Source organism: Hyposmocoma kahamanoa, unplaced genomic scaffold (assembly GCF_003589595.1).
Source record: "Hyposmocoma kahamanoa isolate Upper Pololo Valley unplaced genomic scaffold, ASM358959v1 98447, whole genome shotgun sequence".
NCBI classification, from domain to species: Eukaryota; Metazoa; Arthropoda; class Insecta; order Lepidoptera; family Cosmopterigidae; genus Hyposmocoma; species Hyposmocoma kahamanoa.
The window spans coordinates 1-18,177 of record NW_020655587.1 but is presented as its reverse complement, the minus strand read 5'-3'; the positions used below and the strand labels follow the sequence as shown (position 1 = coordinate 18,177).

Below are 18,177 nucleotides of genomic sequence, written 5' to 3'. Positions count from 1 at the left end.
GCCCCGTCGACGCATGTAGTCTTGTAGCATTTGATAGTCCACTTTCAAGTTCACCACGTTCTCTCTGTTTTCAGACAGCATCTGTCAAAACGCGGAATATTAGGCGCCGATATGATAGATATAAGTGCCTCGGGTATGTTTGAGCAGTATGCATGATTTGTGCGCAAAAAGACGTCTTAGGTGCTTTCAGGATGCGGACCTGGGGTCTACTTCCGTTCACCGTCCGAAATAATTACTGCCAAATAAGTAAAACTCGACCAAATCAAAAGACAATGTCAAGTATGAAGCTTCATTCGCATCAAACGTCTTTTAATTTGGCCGAGTATTACATATTTGGCAGTAATAGGACGGACGTCGAACCCCCTGTTCCTTGGAACAGGATTGAACTTGAGGATGGGACATGTCCTATATTGAATGCGTATCCTATGTCTGTGGCGGAAGGTATGAATCGCTACCCATGCGCCACTTTAATAATAATGACGCGCACACTCAATATAGCATTAGGGAAACCCCGTGTAGTGGGTGCCATGGACACACATATAGACAACCACAAATGACACCCAAACTCACGAGATAAATAAATGTAGGCCGTACTAATATTTCTCCCGGCCCGGGAATCGAACCTGGGACCTCTGCGTGGCAGTCGTGGTAACCGTTCGGCCACGGAGGCAGTTGAAGGTACTAATCAGTAAAAGATAAATTTTGCTGTAAATGTTTGCTTTCAGACAGTAATCTGTTGTTAAATTTTTGTGCACTAACTATGCACTAACATAAGTACTCGTAAATTCGGCATAATAAACTCATATGTATTTTTATCACTATTTTAATACGGACTACATGAAACTAATTGTGTATAGGTGATAATTTATAACTCTCCTATTCAAGCCTAATATCGTAGATTTTTAAGCCTGTCCCGAAAAGTTGTGAGTTTGCAGATGTGGCCTTATCACACCAAAGGTGCAAATTCACGTCGCGTCGTAGTATAATATAAGACAAGTATGGGAACTCCATATATACGCAGCAGTGCGACTTATACGGGCCGTGTACAGACCGAAGAGTACCTTATACTAACGAGTATAGAGTTATCAGCTCATAAGATCCCGGGTGGCTAACGCGGGAAATATTTTTTCCCTATACATACACATATCTCCTAATTCATGCTTTACTGGCTTTTTGGGTTCATGTTTTGCAATGCATACGCGTTGCATAGCGCTTGGTCGTCTCACGCGTCTTTCATTTGTGTACGTCCTTATCACGGTTTAATCACTACGTAGTACCACGGTTTAATCACTGTGAACATTTTTGCTTTGCATATCCATGATGATGGACGTCGTTAAGCAATAGATGGCGCTGGCATCTCCTTTTCATTGGCCACATAATTTTTCAGAACTCGATATATATTTCGCAAAAGCAGCGATTTACAGCAAAACATGTGTAAAAAATCATTTACCCGAGCACCCAAAAAAATGAATGAACTTTTAGATAAGTGTATGTACAGGGAAAACATACTTCCCGCGTTAGCCACCAGGGGTGATATCAGCCTGATGAGTCTATCGTTATGACGAATAAGGTACTCTTTGGTATGGAGTTACCACCATATTTGTCATATTAAACCTTAGACTATGGAAACCAAAGACTTAGAGGATGGAAAAAAATATATAAATAAAGGAAAGGAGCTAACCTATCTATGAAATAAACGACGTCGGGTCCGCGCTAAAAAGTCCGCACTTGTAAGGCGCTAAAATCGTATACAGAGCGCGACACTCCGCTTTAGTCTTCATTTGTTCTACTGACAGCGCGATACTGCGATGACATTACAATTTAAATTTCGAATAGGTTGACTTGGGACATTTTTTTCGTGGTTTTTGTATTAGACCCGTCGTCCATTTATTTGTAAGTCAATGTCTCTACCTAAACCAAAAATGCCCACCACAAATGGCGGATTTCTTTAGTGTTTCGATTTCGACTTCCAATGTTTAGATTGCATAAAGTAAACTCATCTTTCATGGGAAACTGTGTGCGCTTTTATAATAAAATACCAGATGTAGTAAAACAGATGTCAGAGAACAAATTTAAAAACTATATTAAAAACGCTCTGTTGAATAAAAGCTACTATAGTGTTAGTGATTATATTCAGGATAAAGATGCATGGAATTCATCTCCAGTTGACACGTGATATTTAACACTTATATTATTATAGCAGTAACAGTGTCCAAATGAAAAATTATTTGAAGTAATTTTTTATATAATAATTTTTATTTATTTTTTTAACACAAAAACAATGAGTATTGTATCAATTTGACGATTTCAAGTGTAATTGTTTACCTATGAAATAAAGATATTTTGAGTTGAGTTGAGTTGAGTTGTTGTCCCATAATCATCGATAAGTCAATATCGACATGAAAATATATGGCTTGAATGTTGAGACTGTTTTTTTTTTTGTTATGTTTGTGACTTGTATAGTTTACTGTAATCAAAGTATGATTAAAATGTTTAATCAAAGTAGATCAATATTCATTGTCATATGGGAATATTCGGGATGATAGATATGAGATTTTGAATTTGTTGTCTGCATATTCTGTACTTCAATTAACATTCTAGAAGTATTTGGCTGTACTGTTGGCTGTAGAGTAAACAAATATTCTTGCAATACATGTTGGTCGAGCCTAGGCCAACGCGAGCGCAGCAAATTGGTATGCAGCTAGTGCTGCTGTCTACACGCTCGACAAGTTTGAAAAAGAGCAGTACAAAAAGCCATTGTAGATGAGTTTTGTGTATCTGCTCACACGTTGGTCGCTGTCAGTTATCATTTACATTGAAACTATATGGATGACGTACAAGTTATTGCAGCTGCTGCTATTTATTCAGTGCATCTAATACATGTTATGTAATGTTAGAGTTGTCAGTGGAGAAAAATCGGAAACGAGTGGATGGTTTTAAGGAACTGAGAATGCCTAGCAATGTCTCTCGTTGACTCAAAATTAAATATAAAATTATTTACCAATAAATAGAAAAAAGACGATGGAATTGCATCATCATATAATGTATTTAAATTCAAAGTTCTATTAAAATTTGCCTCTTCAAAATGGAGCGAACAAACGAAGGTGATATTTGATCCAATGTTTACGTTCAGCAATCCTATAATTTTAAAACCATTCTTTCTTACTTTTTTCATTTGTAGGTAAACTTTAAAAAAAAAAATAATGAAAAATAAAAACCTCGTAGTGAATTGTTTTAATAACGGAATATCGATAATATGTCTGCTTACAAGAACAACACTATCTCAAAATTATCAACATCTTTTCAACAATCTTCAAAATATACTAACAAACAGGCAATCTAAAGTAACCAAAGCAAAATTCGGCAAGACTTATGAATAAACTACTTAAATGAGTCTAATTACATGAGATATTTCGGCTATTGTATGATTTATAGACAAAAAATTAACACGTGCCGGTGAATGTAACATTCGGTTGATTTCCGCCTTTTCTACTGCAGCACCACTTAATGCCGCCGCGACGCATTTTAATCAACACTTAATTGTTCTCCCTGTCAATATTTTTGTCCAAATTTATTACAATTCAAACGAATGATTCAATAAAACATTTGGCCAAACATTGGTTTTTGACATCTCATGTGGAAAGGACATGAGATGCCAAAACCAATGTTTGTCAAAATCAATGTAGTGCTATCTCTTTTGGCTTACGACGGAACGCAGTAGTTAAACAAAGACAATAAAATGTTTATGTTTTCAACGTCTAAATGCATCCGTACATATAACGTCTGATTTATACATATATGTCAATATAACACGTCCTTTGGTTTCCATAGTCTAAGACCAATTGATTTATGTCAAACACGGGAATCGAAAATACGTAACGTCATCTTAAATGCCAACTGTCCTCATTTTACCATTTTTGTAAGTACCCTTTGACATCCGTACCCGGTTGTCAAGGGGAAGTACATCAAATGTCAAAACCAATGTTTGGCCAAATATTTTAGTAAATTATTCGCATGAATCGTAATGAAATAGACAAAAATATTGACAGTGAGAACAATAAAGTATTGATAAAAATGCGTCGCTGCAGCATTAAGATGTGCAGCAGTAGGAAAAGCGGAAATCAACCTAATGTTACATTACACGGTATGTGTTATTTTTCTGCCTATAAATCATACAATAACCGAAATATCTCATGTAATTAGACTCATTTAGTCAAGTCTTACCGAGTTTTGCTTTGGTTACTTTAGATTGCCTGTTTGTTAGTATATTTTGATGATTGTTGATAACGATTATTTTGAAATAGTGTTGTTCTTGTAAGCAGACATATTATCGATATTCGGTTATTGAAATTCACTACGAGGTTTTTATTGTTTCATCATTATTATTTTTAAAGTTTACCTACAAATTAAAAAAGAAAGAAAAAATGGTGGGAAATTATAGGACTGCCGAGCATAAACATTGGATCAAATACCATCTTCGTTTGTTCGCTCCATTTTGAAGAGTAAAATTTTAATAGAACTTTGAATGTAACTAGTTTACATGATAACGCAATTCCATCGTTACATTTATTGGTATATAACTTTATATTTAATTTTGATTAAAATGACTCATTACTTGCCTAGTAATAATAGCCTAGTATTAATTATACTTTGATTACAGTAAACTACACAAATTTGCAAACATACACACACACAGTAACAACAGTTTCAACATTCAAGCCATACATTTGCATGTCGATATTGACTTATCTATGATTATGGTACAACACTAAATCCGCCATTTGTGGTGGACATATTTGGTTTAGGTAGGGACGTTTATTACGTAGATGAGGCAGCTCCTTTCCTTTATTTTTTTCCATTCTCTAAGTATTAAACAAGTCGTTAGTGTGTTTCTATATACGACAGTACAAAAATCATTTCGGACACGTAATTCGAGCCACTTTGCATTTTCAGTAATAAATGCCCTAAGCTTAAACAATGTTTGACTGATCAAAAAGTGTTACGCTATTTTGAAACTGCTATACTAACCGTCATTTCCATGAATTTAAAATTTGAATTTGTAAAACCGGAAAAAGCTTTTTCTTAATTGATAACAATTTTTATATTCTAGACGTTTAAAAATAAAAATGCGAGGTGATTCGAATTATGTGTACTAGAGTGTATATAGAGGCGCTGACTTTTTCCGCTATTTGACAAGGGGTCCCTTAGTATAACTTGCTTATATTGAGTACTACGGCAAAGTATTGTCACTTTGTATATGAGATCAACATTAAATACGTACAGTGTAACCGCCACCCCCATCGCCAATAAAGTTCGATGTGACAACGGTATAAGTAGCATTTTCGTCAAGAGGCAGGTACCGTGGCACATCGCAGTCTATGCAACGGACTGTAGCTGTGACGCGGGAATTTGATGGCTGTGTCACGTTATAAATGTTGCGCATGCCTGTAGGCAAGTAATTCATAAAATAAATGTAGGTACTCTTCGAGTTGTTAAGCTTTCACTATTGGAATCTTTTTTTCGGATCTCAATCGGTTATATTTGTTTTTCAAATGAACCAACGTTTCGGGCCCATTACAGGGTCTGTGTGGCATTGTGGCTCTGCGTGGCACTGCAACTATTATGGATAGGCGTGTCGCTTAGCACCAGGCGCACTACTTGTTGGTTCCACTTGATTTTATTAAAAAAAAAGTATTTTTGATAGCTTACCTCCAATTTGCAACATTTGTCCACTGTTGAATTGATCAGGCGAACTACCCACGTTGCCACCAACTGAGAACTCGAGTGCTTCTAGAAGATACTTGCCCTTCAGTTCGTATATTTGCATGTAGTCCTCGAATGGAATTGTTCGGAGTAAGTCTTCGGTTGTTATGTCTGCCAAAATATTAAATTCGTAAAAAGGTGGAACCTGAAAAGCAGCATGTATTGTTGAGGTTTCATCCTTTTTGGCGCTAGATTCGACTACGTTTCCGAAACGAATAAAAAAATAATAATAATAAGGTGGAAGGCCGTCCTGGTCTATACAGCACGTATTATTCGCTGGTTCTTGAACCTGAGTCCCTGATCCCGGCCGACTGCGCCGTTGCCGGGGAATACCGCTTCTTCAATTCAAAATTGAAATGGGAGGTGCACCTTTATTATACTACGGGTACACTCACTGCCAGGTTCGATGTGCGCTCGCAAGCCGCCCGCGTACATCATACACACATGAGCGTTGTGCCATCGTGGCGCTTGTCTCGGCTCCATCAACATAACCTGTGAATGAACACTAGTATTGAATTTAAAATACTTTTCATCTCACTTGCACGTAAATAGTATGATTGCGTGCTGGCTAACTTGACTATAAAGCATGCAGGCTACCTTGAGAAGAAAAAACCCGAGGGATTTTTGGGAGGAGATTTATGTGGGACATTAGCAAGTGCGATGAAAATCATTGTAGGTATGTTTCACGGGCGGTACGGGAACTACGAACCTCTACTCCGAAAGCCCTCAGTCTTCGCCTTCGGGCTTCTAACAGTCCCGTTCGTAATTGCTTATTTAACGCCCTTACTACGCAATGTACTACAAGCAGAGAGTTCTTAAGTAATTTAATGCACGCTGTAAGTGTACGTTTGAGAGTTTCATCACCTCCAGGGGCTTCGAATTAAGGAGAGTAAGTAGTAAGTCAAATATTATTAATTTATCACTAAAACCTTCTAATGGAAACCTGTATGGTAAAAATATTTAAATTTTTTTGATTTTCGAAAAATTATTAATATAAAGATCGAACACAATGAAAAATTCCTTCGATCTAACAGGACTCGAACCAGAGTGCGAAGTTTCATAGATCTCTCACAGATGTCGCTTACGGCGATAAAAACCGAAAAAACACAACACAAAAAATGTGTAACAAAGACTTAAAGAAATTTATAAGCTCGGCTGACTCGATCTGTAGCTCTGTTGGTAGAGCTGTGGTCACTGTTTGGCAAAGGTTCGAGTACTGTCCAATCGAAGGAATTTTTCTCTGTGTTTGATTTTTGTATTAATAATTATAACAAACTAGTGGAGCGATTTCACAAAAATAAACATCACGATAATAAAACTTCATATTCAATAAAAATCTAAATTTTTTATGACAATTTTGCAATCCGGAAAAATATTTATGTTTAAGCGCATAAGTACACAAAAGACTAAAAACATAGCACAATAAGACGTAGTGTAATTCCATACAAATGTAGCAGCGCGACTTGTGCACACCAGCTGCGCGCGAATACGGACCAAGTTTGCTGCTGATGTAGGTTTTTACACATCAGCGGATGCTTATTTTATATATTAAAAGGAACCGCGAAAAATATACATCCTCACTGAATCTATTTACATGAAAAAGCTTTTTATTTTTAACTGACTTCAAAAAAAGAAGGCCGTAGTTATGGAGGCAATTCGACTGTATTTTTTTTTGTATGTATGTTACGCGAAAACTGTGTTACGCGGCATTTGTGAGCCGATTTTGATGATTCTTTTTTGTCGGAAAGGTTGTACCTCAGAGTGGTCTCATTCAAATTTCAAATTTTATTCAAATTTGAAGAAAATATTCCACCTCTAAGGACGAAATATGAGTCCTGTTTTGCGCACTTTCCGGTAACCGATTTCAATAAAACTTGGCAATTTAGATGTATTTCCACGAACGTTTGAGGTCGGTTTTTTTAGTACTCTGTACTGAGATTATTTGGTATTATAATAAAATATTATTTCAATGATTTTGTGACATTCATTACAATATAGCTAGCTAGCTTAATCGTTGTGGAGTTTTATCAAAGTTATATTCTGAAAAGAACAGTTGAGCTGACGGAAATCCAAATAGTGGCTGTTTTTTCGGCTAACAGTCTGTTTCTGGAAGATTTGTAAATTATTCCAGCATGAATATCAGCATCGATGAATGTGATATTCGCAACAACCCTGGTACGGACGCACACATTCTCATAATCTCGCGGTGCACTCGAGTTGTACAACACGGGTCGTAGCTCGCGGCATTCATTATAGAATGGTAGCTCGTTGGCTCGGTCTTTAAAAAATGACTTTAAAATAGTGGACGTGTTTATTGTTTTTTGAACAAGAGTGCCATAAATTGAGAGTTATTTACCACCCCGCAATGCTGGTATAAAGTATCAATAGTTCTGCATTTGACAATGGTTATTTCAATATAACACAAGAATAATGTGATGAACACCTTTGTTTTTCAAATTATACATTTACAACATGTAGGTAGGTAATTTTTAGATTAGTTTTCTCTACCTAATTTAGGTGGTAATTTTTATTACTTTCAAATTATCTACGATATTATCATGTAATATTACTAAATATTTGAGTGAGTATCCTGAAATATTAATATGATATGAATATTATTCAATAATTCACGATAATATCTCGTATGTTTAAATAATAAAAATTGCCACCGAAATTAGGTAAACTAAACGGAAAATTACCCAGGTAGATTACCCAGTTCGTATATTGACGTGCCGAACAGGTGGGAGTTGCACTACTTTTTCGTTTTTTGCACTAGTCGTCTTAGGGGGTCACCAAACTTATTAACGCGGAATCGTCTTGATGCGATCGTGTTTAACCACCCTGTCGCAAGCCGATTCGCCGTTGACGCGGCCGTTCACGCGCCGTCACGCACCAGTTGTTTCTTCTAAACAGCATCAGTCGTCGTCGGCGTGCGTTCGGACGCGATCAGAAATTCGCACGAAGCAGGGGTCTACTTTCGTTCTCCGTCCGAAACAATTACTGTCAAATAAAAAATATGTAGCGGGCTGTATCAATGGGTTCGGGTGGGTGCTAATCAGTGTTGGGCAAAATTTAATTGTTATGGCAATTAAAGATTGACAATTAATTAATTGTCATTTGCGAAATAGCAATAAACGGTTGATCAATTGTTAGTTGCGAAAACCGCAATTAACAATTAATAATTAAAAATATTAAAATAGGGTGGGTTAGAAGGTGGGTTAGGAGTGGGTTAGGGCTGAGTTAGGGCGTGGTTTAGGGGGTGGGTTAGGATTTGGGTTGGGGGGGTTATGATATATATATATATATAGGATATAGGTAGGTGGGTCAGCGGGTGAGTGGGTGGGTGAGTAGGTGGGTGAGTGGGTGTGTGGGTGTGTTGGGTTAGGGGGTGGGTCACTCACATCTGGGCGCCCCTGCCCCCCCACCCCCCCCCCCAAATGGCCCCCAACCGGCCCCCCAACCGACCCCCCATCCGTCACCCCAACCGACACCCCAGCCGACACCCCAGCCGGCCCTCTAGCCGGCCCCCAGCCGGCCGCCCAGCCGGCCGCCCAGCCGGCCGCCCAGCCCGCCCCCCAGCCGGCCCCCCCACCGGACCCCTAACCGGCCCCCCCACCGGCCCCCTAAACGGCACCCATCCGGCCCCCCATCCGGCCCCCCAACCGGATCCCCCACCAAAGCAAACGTACTTACAGCTTATTAATTTATTAGAAAATACATATCTGTCTAAGCAAAACAGCAAAACAAAAGTCAAGAACAGGCGCCAAAAACAATCACATTTAAATTTAGAATTTAAATACCTATAAAACTAAAACTTAAAGATACTATAAAATATATACAAAAGATATTTGTAGCGACTGCTTTTTTTTTATAATGCACACACGCAACATAGCCTTCCCATCTTACGTTCTCTGAACGGCTTAATGCGATTCTGCGTTAATAAGTGTGTTGACTCCCTTGTTATACTACGGTAAAAAGTACTTTTCTATATACCTCTTCCAAAAATCCATCGCAAGCCCAGCTGCCAATGTTACACTCGCCGCGATTGCATGAGTCGCGGTTCAGAGCAACGAGAGACGAGCCTAGCACTTCTCTGCCTATAGCGTCTATCTCGTGTCGCCAAGGCTCGAGTAACTCCATGATATAAGGATCTAATAAATAAAAATTTATTGAAGTGGATCAACAAGTTTAGGGCCTTAAATGAAGAAAGATTTCATTTTAGTTTAGACTTTATAGCTCCTTATTTTAGTTGTGGTGCAAATATAACTACAGTCTAAACATATGGAGTAGCTTACAGCAGCTGAGTAATTTGATAATTCGGGAGTAAAATAACATGTCCTATCATTTTCTTACTTATAACCAAAGGTCGGAATAAAATACTCTATATTTAAGTTCAAGTAATACATATACAGAGTTGATAAAACCTCCCTTTGAAAACATTTAAAGTTAAATAAAATGAGACAAATAAAAAGGAAAAGAAAAAATATTGGGACTAAAACTATTTCTTCCGATCTAAATCACGTATATTTGTTTTTTTCAAATAAACCAACGTTTTGAGCTCTTTACAAGTCCCATAGTCGCGACTAGTTCATTAAGTAGTCTGTGGTACTAGATTAGTAGACTGACTGAGATAGTAAAGTCCAACAGTTATGTCTGTGGTGGCGTAGTAGTGTACTAGATTAGTAGACTGACTGAGATAGTAAAGTCCAACAGTTATGTCTCTGATTAATGCAAACCACAAAAATAGTTATATTTTTGTTTACAATTGCAAAGCTTTTTTATAAATACACCACCATAGTAATATCTAATTACATTAAAAAAAATATAGAATAAAAAACCAACAAAACTTTCGTGATTTCAGAGGTAGGTATTACGCACTCTATATGTATTACTGTCTTCAAGTTTGCTTCAAGTTAAGTAAATGAATGCTTATATAATTAGTTTGTTTACCGCCAAATCAACGTAATTAACTACCAATTGTCGGAATAGGTCTTCCAGAGTAGATAAATCTTTACATATAGATGCTAGGAGTGGCATAGAGGTGTGAAAACTAACTAAAGATCTTTGCGATTTAAAGCATTGAGTGACACTGCAACTGTCATGGTCAGGCCAGTAGCTTACCATCAGGCGCACGATTCCGTCCGTCCCGTCAGTTGATATTATATTTTAAAAAAGTCAGGGCTGGGAGTAGTTTGCATTCCATGAATATAAAAGTATCTACAATATCCGCATTAGTTAACTTAAGCTGGTACTTGTAGCTCATTAAAAAAAATTACTTTGGTGAAAGGTTAGTTATCTACTGAATTTATTTACGCTATGGCACCACTACAAATACCTACTTTAAAATCCAACTTCAGCTTTCTAGGCGAATAGTTTTATCATCCTATGATGTATTAGTACTATTTTAGGAAATCTGTAATTCCAAAAAAGAATTAACTAATATTTGGTGGTTATAATTATTAACATAAATATCAAAGAAACTTAGAAAAAATTCCTTCGATCCGGCCGGATTCGAACCGACGTCTTTGAGCAAACCGTGTCAGACGCTATGCCAAATAAGCCACGCAACGAACCAGCGGACCTCACGAATTTTTTTATATGCTTGTTGTTCGGATCTTTGTATCTGGTTTTGAAAGATGTTTTGCATGCATGGGTACAACAAAGTAGTGGAGTAATTTCACAAAAAATAATTGAATATCATGGTGGTGAAACATTCTGACATTCAATAAAATACTTAATCTTTTATGGTTTTAAACACTCCATGTTACTTCTTGTACCTATAATAAAATCGTCGGTGTTATTTAGAAAAAGCAAGCGCCACTTTGAAAAATTTTTCAGGGGAACATGGTATAGTTTTTCATGACTGTCTTAGAATATTTACTTCCTGTTTTAAATTCAATTTTAAAACTTAAACTTAATTAAAACAAAATTGAATTTTAAAACAGGAGGTAAAATATTTTAAAACAGTCGTTAAAACCTAGCGTCTCTAAAAAACGTTTCGTCCTTTCTACTAAACAGAGACGATAGGTAGATATTTATCTACTCACTTGGAACAGTCATCATTACCTTGCACAATAGAGGATCCCAGATACACAGGTTGTCCCTCCCAACTTTCGATAATACCAGCTTCATTAATGTACAACTTAATAATGCCCAAGTAGCGCGTGTAGCACGACGCTTGCACTATAGGGATCTAAACAAAATACGAATTAATTGTATATCTTATTGTAAGGACATTAAAAGTATTTATTTGGATTCGTTCGGAAATATAGCACCGTCATCCATGCATGTGTTGAAGATTCATTATTTCGTAACCAATGACATTAACGTACGTAAAGGACCGTTTACACAGGGCCAATCGACGAGCCATTGCATTAAGGTAAGCCATTATTAGCGTCGTGTAAATAGAGACAATCCATTATGGAGTGTCTCCAGACCAGTGATAAAGCAATCCACTAAATTAGAACGATTCCCCCAACGCACGTGCATTGAATTGGCTCATTTAATGGCTTTGTGTGAACGTGCACCCTGACCCAATCCACTATTATAGTTTGCCTTGCCGTTTAGTAAAGAATCTTGGAGAAACTTATTGCAATGCTAGCTGTAGTGTAGATGGACGTTGCGAACTTCGCAGAAGTACTTGACTTATCTCACTAGAAATATGGCCCTTTTGAGCCTTCCTTTTCGCCTTGTTTAAATTTTCTTCTGCCTTATTATACAATAAATTTATGTGGACCGAATCGTCTATTCTATTACACGTGACAGCTTTATGAAATGGCTCGTCAATTGGCCCCAAATGAATGGGTCACCTTTTGTAACTGAAAGACAGACAGGTAAGCAACAATTTACCGCCCTATAAAGTGCTACGACCGGCGTATTTCGCTAATCTTACTTCATAGCACCAAATCAATACGTAAGCTTGGTATAATAAAGCCACATATTATCATTAAAGTCATAAAAATTATGAACTACGTGAATTAAATTATGCATACGTGAAATTTTATAACTCTCCTATAGTACCGGCACGCTATGACGACCGTTTTGACGTTTGTCCGCTCATCAAGTTTTGTATTAATTCATAACTATGTTGTTTATTTTTTCCCATCCTCTAAGCTATGTTGAAGAACCTAATTGATGTACCTACAATGTTGTCAATAGTAACGTGCTGTAAAGTTTATGGGATGTATATAATTTTACGACATAAGGGACTATCACACATATACGGGACGTGGACGGGCTGTGCTCCGTCAGGGACTTAAAAAAATATCGTTGCGTCTATTTTGTATGAACTCGTTCACACATGTCCGTGTCCGGGCCGACACTGGAACGGGCCCGCAGTTCATATAAACTAGCACGCTCCGTCCACGTCCCAGGCACGGCCCTGATGTGTGTGGATAGTCCTTTGCTCGGCATTTATAAAAATGAAATCTAATACGATCGTCACTAATGGGGTCGCTGTCCAGCATAACTTCTACCTCCGGCAACTCGCGTCAAAGCTCAATGCAAAACTAAGCAATTTTTTAATTGACTGGGTCAATGTTGATGATATATTAAGTAAACATTTTTATTTTCGTTTTATTGAAACTTTATAATCAGCTACCCCTTGCAATACTAGTTACAAATCATATGCGACTTGCATTTGATTATTTTTTTTCGATAATGAATTGAGATTTGACCTCACTATCTGTCAAAACGGCCATCATAGCGTGGTGCCGGTACAAGTTCCCGACTAATATCTTTCGTAGAAGTATTTACTTGCAAGTATAACGTGTAGCAGAACTGGGCGGAATTATGAACATACGGCACTCGGATAGTAATGCGTTTTTTATCTTATTTCTACTCAACCACCGCCCGCTCAAACCGCAGGAGCCTCAATCAAAGTAGACATCGCGCCAAATTTATGCGCCGCAACCAAATCGCAGTGGACTTTTTGATTTAATGCATAAAAACTAACACATATATACAGTCGGCTTTATTTCATTTATAGTTTTTGTAATATAAGTACATAGTCATAAATACCACGACATACATTAATTTAAAAGATTTTACGTTTTATTCGTACGTAAAGCCGAGGCAAAAGATTTAATGCTCAAAAAATTTTAATTTTAATATAAGAATTATTTTTAAAATACTTAAAAGTTCGTAAATAGTATACGAATAAACGTTATTAAGTCTAAATTTTCATTTTTTGCAACTTCCTCGTTAGTGTGATAGAAAAATAAAATTGTATGTCACACGGGGCGGGACAGCAATTACGAACGTTCGGGCCGTTACAGCGCTCGCCTTGTAATTTTGCAGATGTGGCTTTATACACCAAGAGTACGAATTTATTGGATGTTATGGGTGCAGGACATTAGCGCTTGCGATGTAACCACAATCATTCAAACGGATACATGGAGCTGACACTTACGCTGCAGAAAACTCAGCAAGGGACCAGCATAACTTTCAATAGGTAAGTAGATAACTTATGTTTCATTAAATGGGACACGCATTTGTAAATAAGTCATAATGAACTCTATACTTGTTGCCTACAAAAATAGAAAAAAACGCAATCCAAGGTTATCTGGAAAACATAAGAAATCTAACGAACTTGAGGCGCGAAATGTCGCCTCTTGTAGGTATACGACGTAATTTTAGTAGCAGTAGAGCTCCTTGTGAAAGAATTCGTCCAGGGAAGTACTGCCACCTTACCTATTTCTGCCGCCAAGCAATAATGTGAGCATTACTGAATTCACCGTGAAGGGTTAAGGGTGCTGGTGAAATTATAGGCACATGGGACTTGTTAACTTACGTCTCAGGATGCCGGGCGCAGTGGAAGTGATCCTCAGATCTTTGGGATTTAAAGCTCTGAGTAGCACTGCAACTGTTACGGGCAGGCGTGTAGCTTACCATCAGGCGCACGATTTGTTCGTCCCGTTCTGTGATATTATAAAAAAAGCTATATAATTTAGCGCAAAACACTCATAGCCTCGCATTATGGAAACCCTGTATCGCGGGTGCCATGGTGACACACATAGACAACCACAAACAAAGGCCATGCAAATATTTCTCTCGGCCCGGGAATTCTGCGAACTTCTGTGTGACAAACCAGCAATGGTAACAGTTCGGTCACAGAGGCAGTTGTTACTGCCTCGCGTATGCCAATAACTTTTAGCATTTTTGAACATTGGAAGCGAGGACCTTCCCTGCAAAGTACCGGCGCATGTATCTACTTTCAGTATAACAATAAACAAGATATCTACCCGGTGTAAGTGTCTTAGGCGGTTAGTGAATTTATATTTGTCCGGCGTAAACGTCCTGCGCCCGAATATTAAACTTTACATCCCTTTCAAGTACAGTTGAAATCATTATTAAGTACTTACTCTATGTCCGTCGTCTCTCGTAACAACGGTAGGGTATTCGCCCAATGGAATATTACCGTCAGGAGCCTCACCGGTGTATAACAAGGTGTGGGAATGCGCTCCAACTATGATATCGACATCGCGGGAAACACTCTGCGCTAAACGCCTAGAATACAAATTTGACATACATTACGTAAGATGTATTGCAATACAATACATGTAAGCAAATGCCTAATCCCGCACTAACCCGCTTCATCAGATCCTACAGCCAATAGCCAACAGGTGCAATTTTGTTGCTATTTGGGAAAGCATTGATTGGATCGAGGTGGACCGGATGCACAGCACGTCTCCGAGCAAACTAGCCCAGGTTATAATAAATATTGAAAAATATAAAACTGACGTATGTTTTCCACTTAAAATAATTAATTTGAAAAAGGAAGATTCTTGGGTAAATGAAAAGATTATTAATTTAAATGCGTTATTATTTTGTCATGCGAGCAATTATGTGTAAATTATGTGCGAGGTAATACTACACATCAATACGACCCACTTGTACTGAACCTCTCTGAAACTGAAAGAATACTATTGAATAAAATTCATGCTATTGCTATTGCAAGTAGCAGTAGAGCTCCTTGTGAAAGAGTTTGTCCAGGAAAGTGCTGCCACCTTACCTATTTCTGCCGACAAGCAGTATATTAGCATTACTGTGGTCCGGTTTTATAGAGTAAGGGTACTGGTAAAATTACAGGCACAGCTTTCCGCAATTTTCACGGTTTATTCAGTGTTTTTACATGGGTTGATGTGATCTGTCCCAAATTTTTCTACACAAGTTTTACATCAACCTCTTGTTTATGCGGGAAGGGCACTATGACCTGCGCGAGCGAACCCCCACAGGGACCATCTAAGTCAGGTCCTAACCCCGGATCAGCCCGTTTGCACTTCATCTGGTGCCTTAAGGTGCCTACAGATACGATCGACATTGACGATCGGTCGATCGACAATGTCGATTAGGAGCCTACATACCTACTCGACATTGTCGATCGAGATCGAGAGTCTTCCGAGAGAGAGAGAATCCTTATGGAAATGGCGTTTATAACTGAATACATGATGGCTGACACGACATTTCGCATTTCTAAATGCAAGATGGCAGTCACGATTTCTCAAATAATGTCAAGTTAGGTATCGTTTTCGAGATATTTGGGGGTGCTCATTACGAATATAGTACTTATTTGTAAATCCAAGATGGCGGACACAATTTTTCGGAAAATGTAATATGGGTGTCATTTTCGAGGTATTTGGGGGTGCTCGTTACGAATATACCCAACTTGCCATTTGTCGAAAAATCGTGCTCGCCGTCTGGATTTAGAAATGATTGCCATATTCATAATGAGCATCCCCAGATATCTCGAAAACGATACCTAACTTGCCATTATTTGAGAAATCGTGCTCGCCATCTTGGATTTAGAAATGAGTGCCATATTCGAATTGAGAATCCCCAAATACCTCGAAAAGGATACCCATATTGAATTTAAAAAAAATCGTGTCCGCCATCTTGGATTTACAAATAAGTGCTATATTCGTAATAAGCATCCCCAAATACCTCGAAAAGGATACCCATATTGAATTTTTTTGATAAATCGTGTCCGCCATCTTAGATTTACTAATAAGTGTTATATTCGTAATGAGCCCCAAATATCTCGACAACGATACCCAACTTGCCATTATTTGAGAAATCGTGCCAGCCATTTTGCATTTAGAAATGCGAAAAGTCATGTCAGCCATCATGTATTCAGATATAAATGCCATTTCCAGAAGGATTACTAATAATAAATTTTTGAAAATTCTTGGCAACCATCTTGGATTTAGAAATTAATGCCACATTCTCAAGAAACACTCCCAAACAACTCGAAAACGTCTATAATTCTCGTTGTCGAACGATGGACAATGTCGATTATGTCTATAGGTTCCTAATCTACATGGTCGATCGACAATGACAATCGACAGTGACGATCGACAATGTCGATCGTATCTGTAGGCACCTTTACGTGAGTCGATTCGTGTGCACGTACAGCACCCTCCCAATTTTCCAGATAATATTTTTTTTATAATTAATTTAATATAATTAATTTTCCCAATTTTCTAGTCGCGCTCCGCATGACTGGCGGTTGCCACCGCTGAGCCGCCAACTCTAAGTCGACTACCAAATCTCCGCAATGGTGGCGGAGCTGTAAGACACGGTCACTTCCCGATACCAAATGAACGGCGTCTCTCCAGTTCCCAAATTCCTATGCGGCCGGAGGGATCGGAAGATGTCTAGCCACGTTAATTTGATCAGTAAATATCGAGCTAGCTAGTTAGTAAATGAACGTCATAAACGGAATTCTTATAAGGGAGTTACCACATTTGTGAACGGCTTGAGCCGGTCGGAAAAGCATACGTGACTTTATTATTCCAAAATATACACATATACATATTACTCACATATCGCTTGTGTAGCCAACATGTGAAAGCAGAATAATGATATCAACACCTTGCTCCGTGAGGATAGCAGCTTCTCGGTTGATAGCTTCTAGTTCATCCTCCATTATTACCCTGCCGATTGGTGCTGAGAACTGGAAACGAGAAAAATATAGAGATGAGGGAAATCGTTACACATATCCAAAAATATAATGTAAAATCAGTCAATCAGTCTCGGCGGTGACATTAGCTGAGTGGATCCTTTTACATACGCCACAGCCGCACACATGACATGTACTTAGTACACAATAGTGTTTAATATTTTTTGCTTTGTGGTCATTTCATTCACCTATTACTAAGATTTTATTTTTATTTCATTTTATCTTATTTTTTTATTTTTCTATTTTATTTTTGTTTTAATTTATCTTTTCTTTTTTTAATTTCTTACTGTGCATTTTTGTGTTGTGGCGTTTTGTAATAAAAGGTTTCTATTCTATTCTATACATTGCGGACTCACCACAACGAAAATAGCACGACTTTTTTGCTCATAATGAATGAATGTGTTGCCCTTGTGTTGGATGTCTTAACCTTGGTGTTATATGCCTGTCAGTGTGCA

General features: G+C 37.9%; 1 protein-coding gene across 1 annotated transcript; it reads right to left on the bottom strand.

Moving 5' to 3' along the window:
* Positions 1–3: 3 nt before the first annotated feature.
* Positions 4–17,716, bottom strand: LOC113238841 (apyrase-like; the record flags this gene model as incomplete). The annotated part of the gene is made up of 8 exons (XM_026475684.1): positions 4–81; positions 5,282–5,445; positions 5,710–5,874; positions 6,159–6,255; positions 9,757–9,914; positions 11,830–11,956; positions 15,126–15,270; positions 17,586–17,716. Coding segments are annotated over 8 exons (1,065 nt in total), but the record flags the coding sequence as incomplete, so codon positions are not given.
* Between the last annotated feature and the right edge of the window lie 461 nt (positions 17,717–18,177).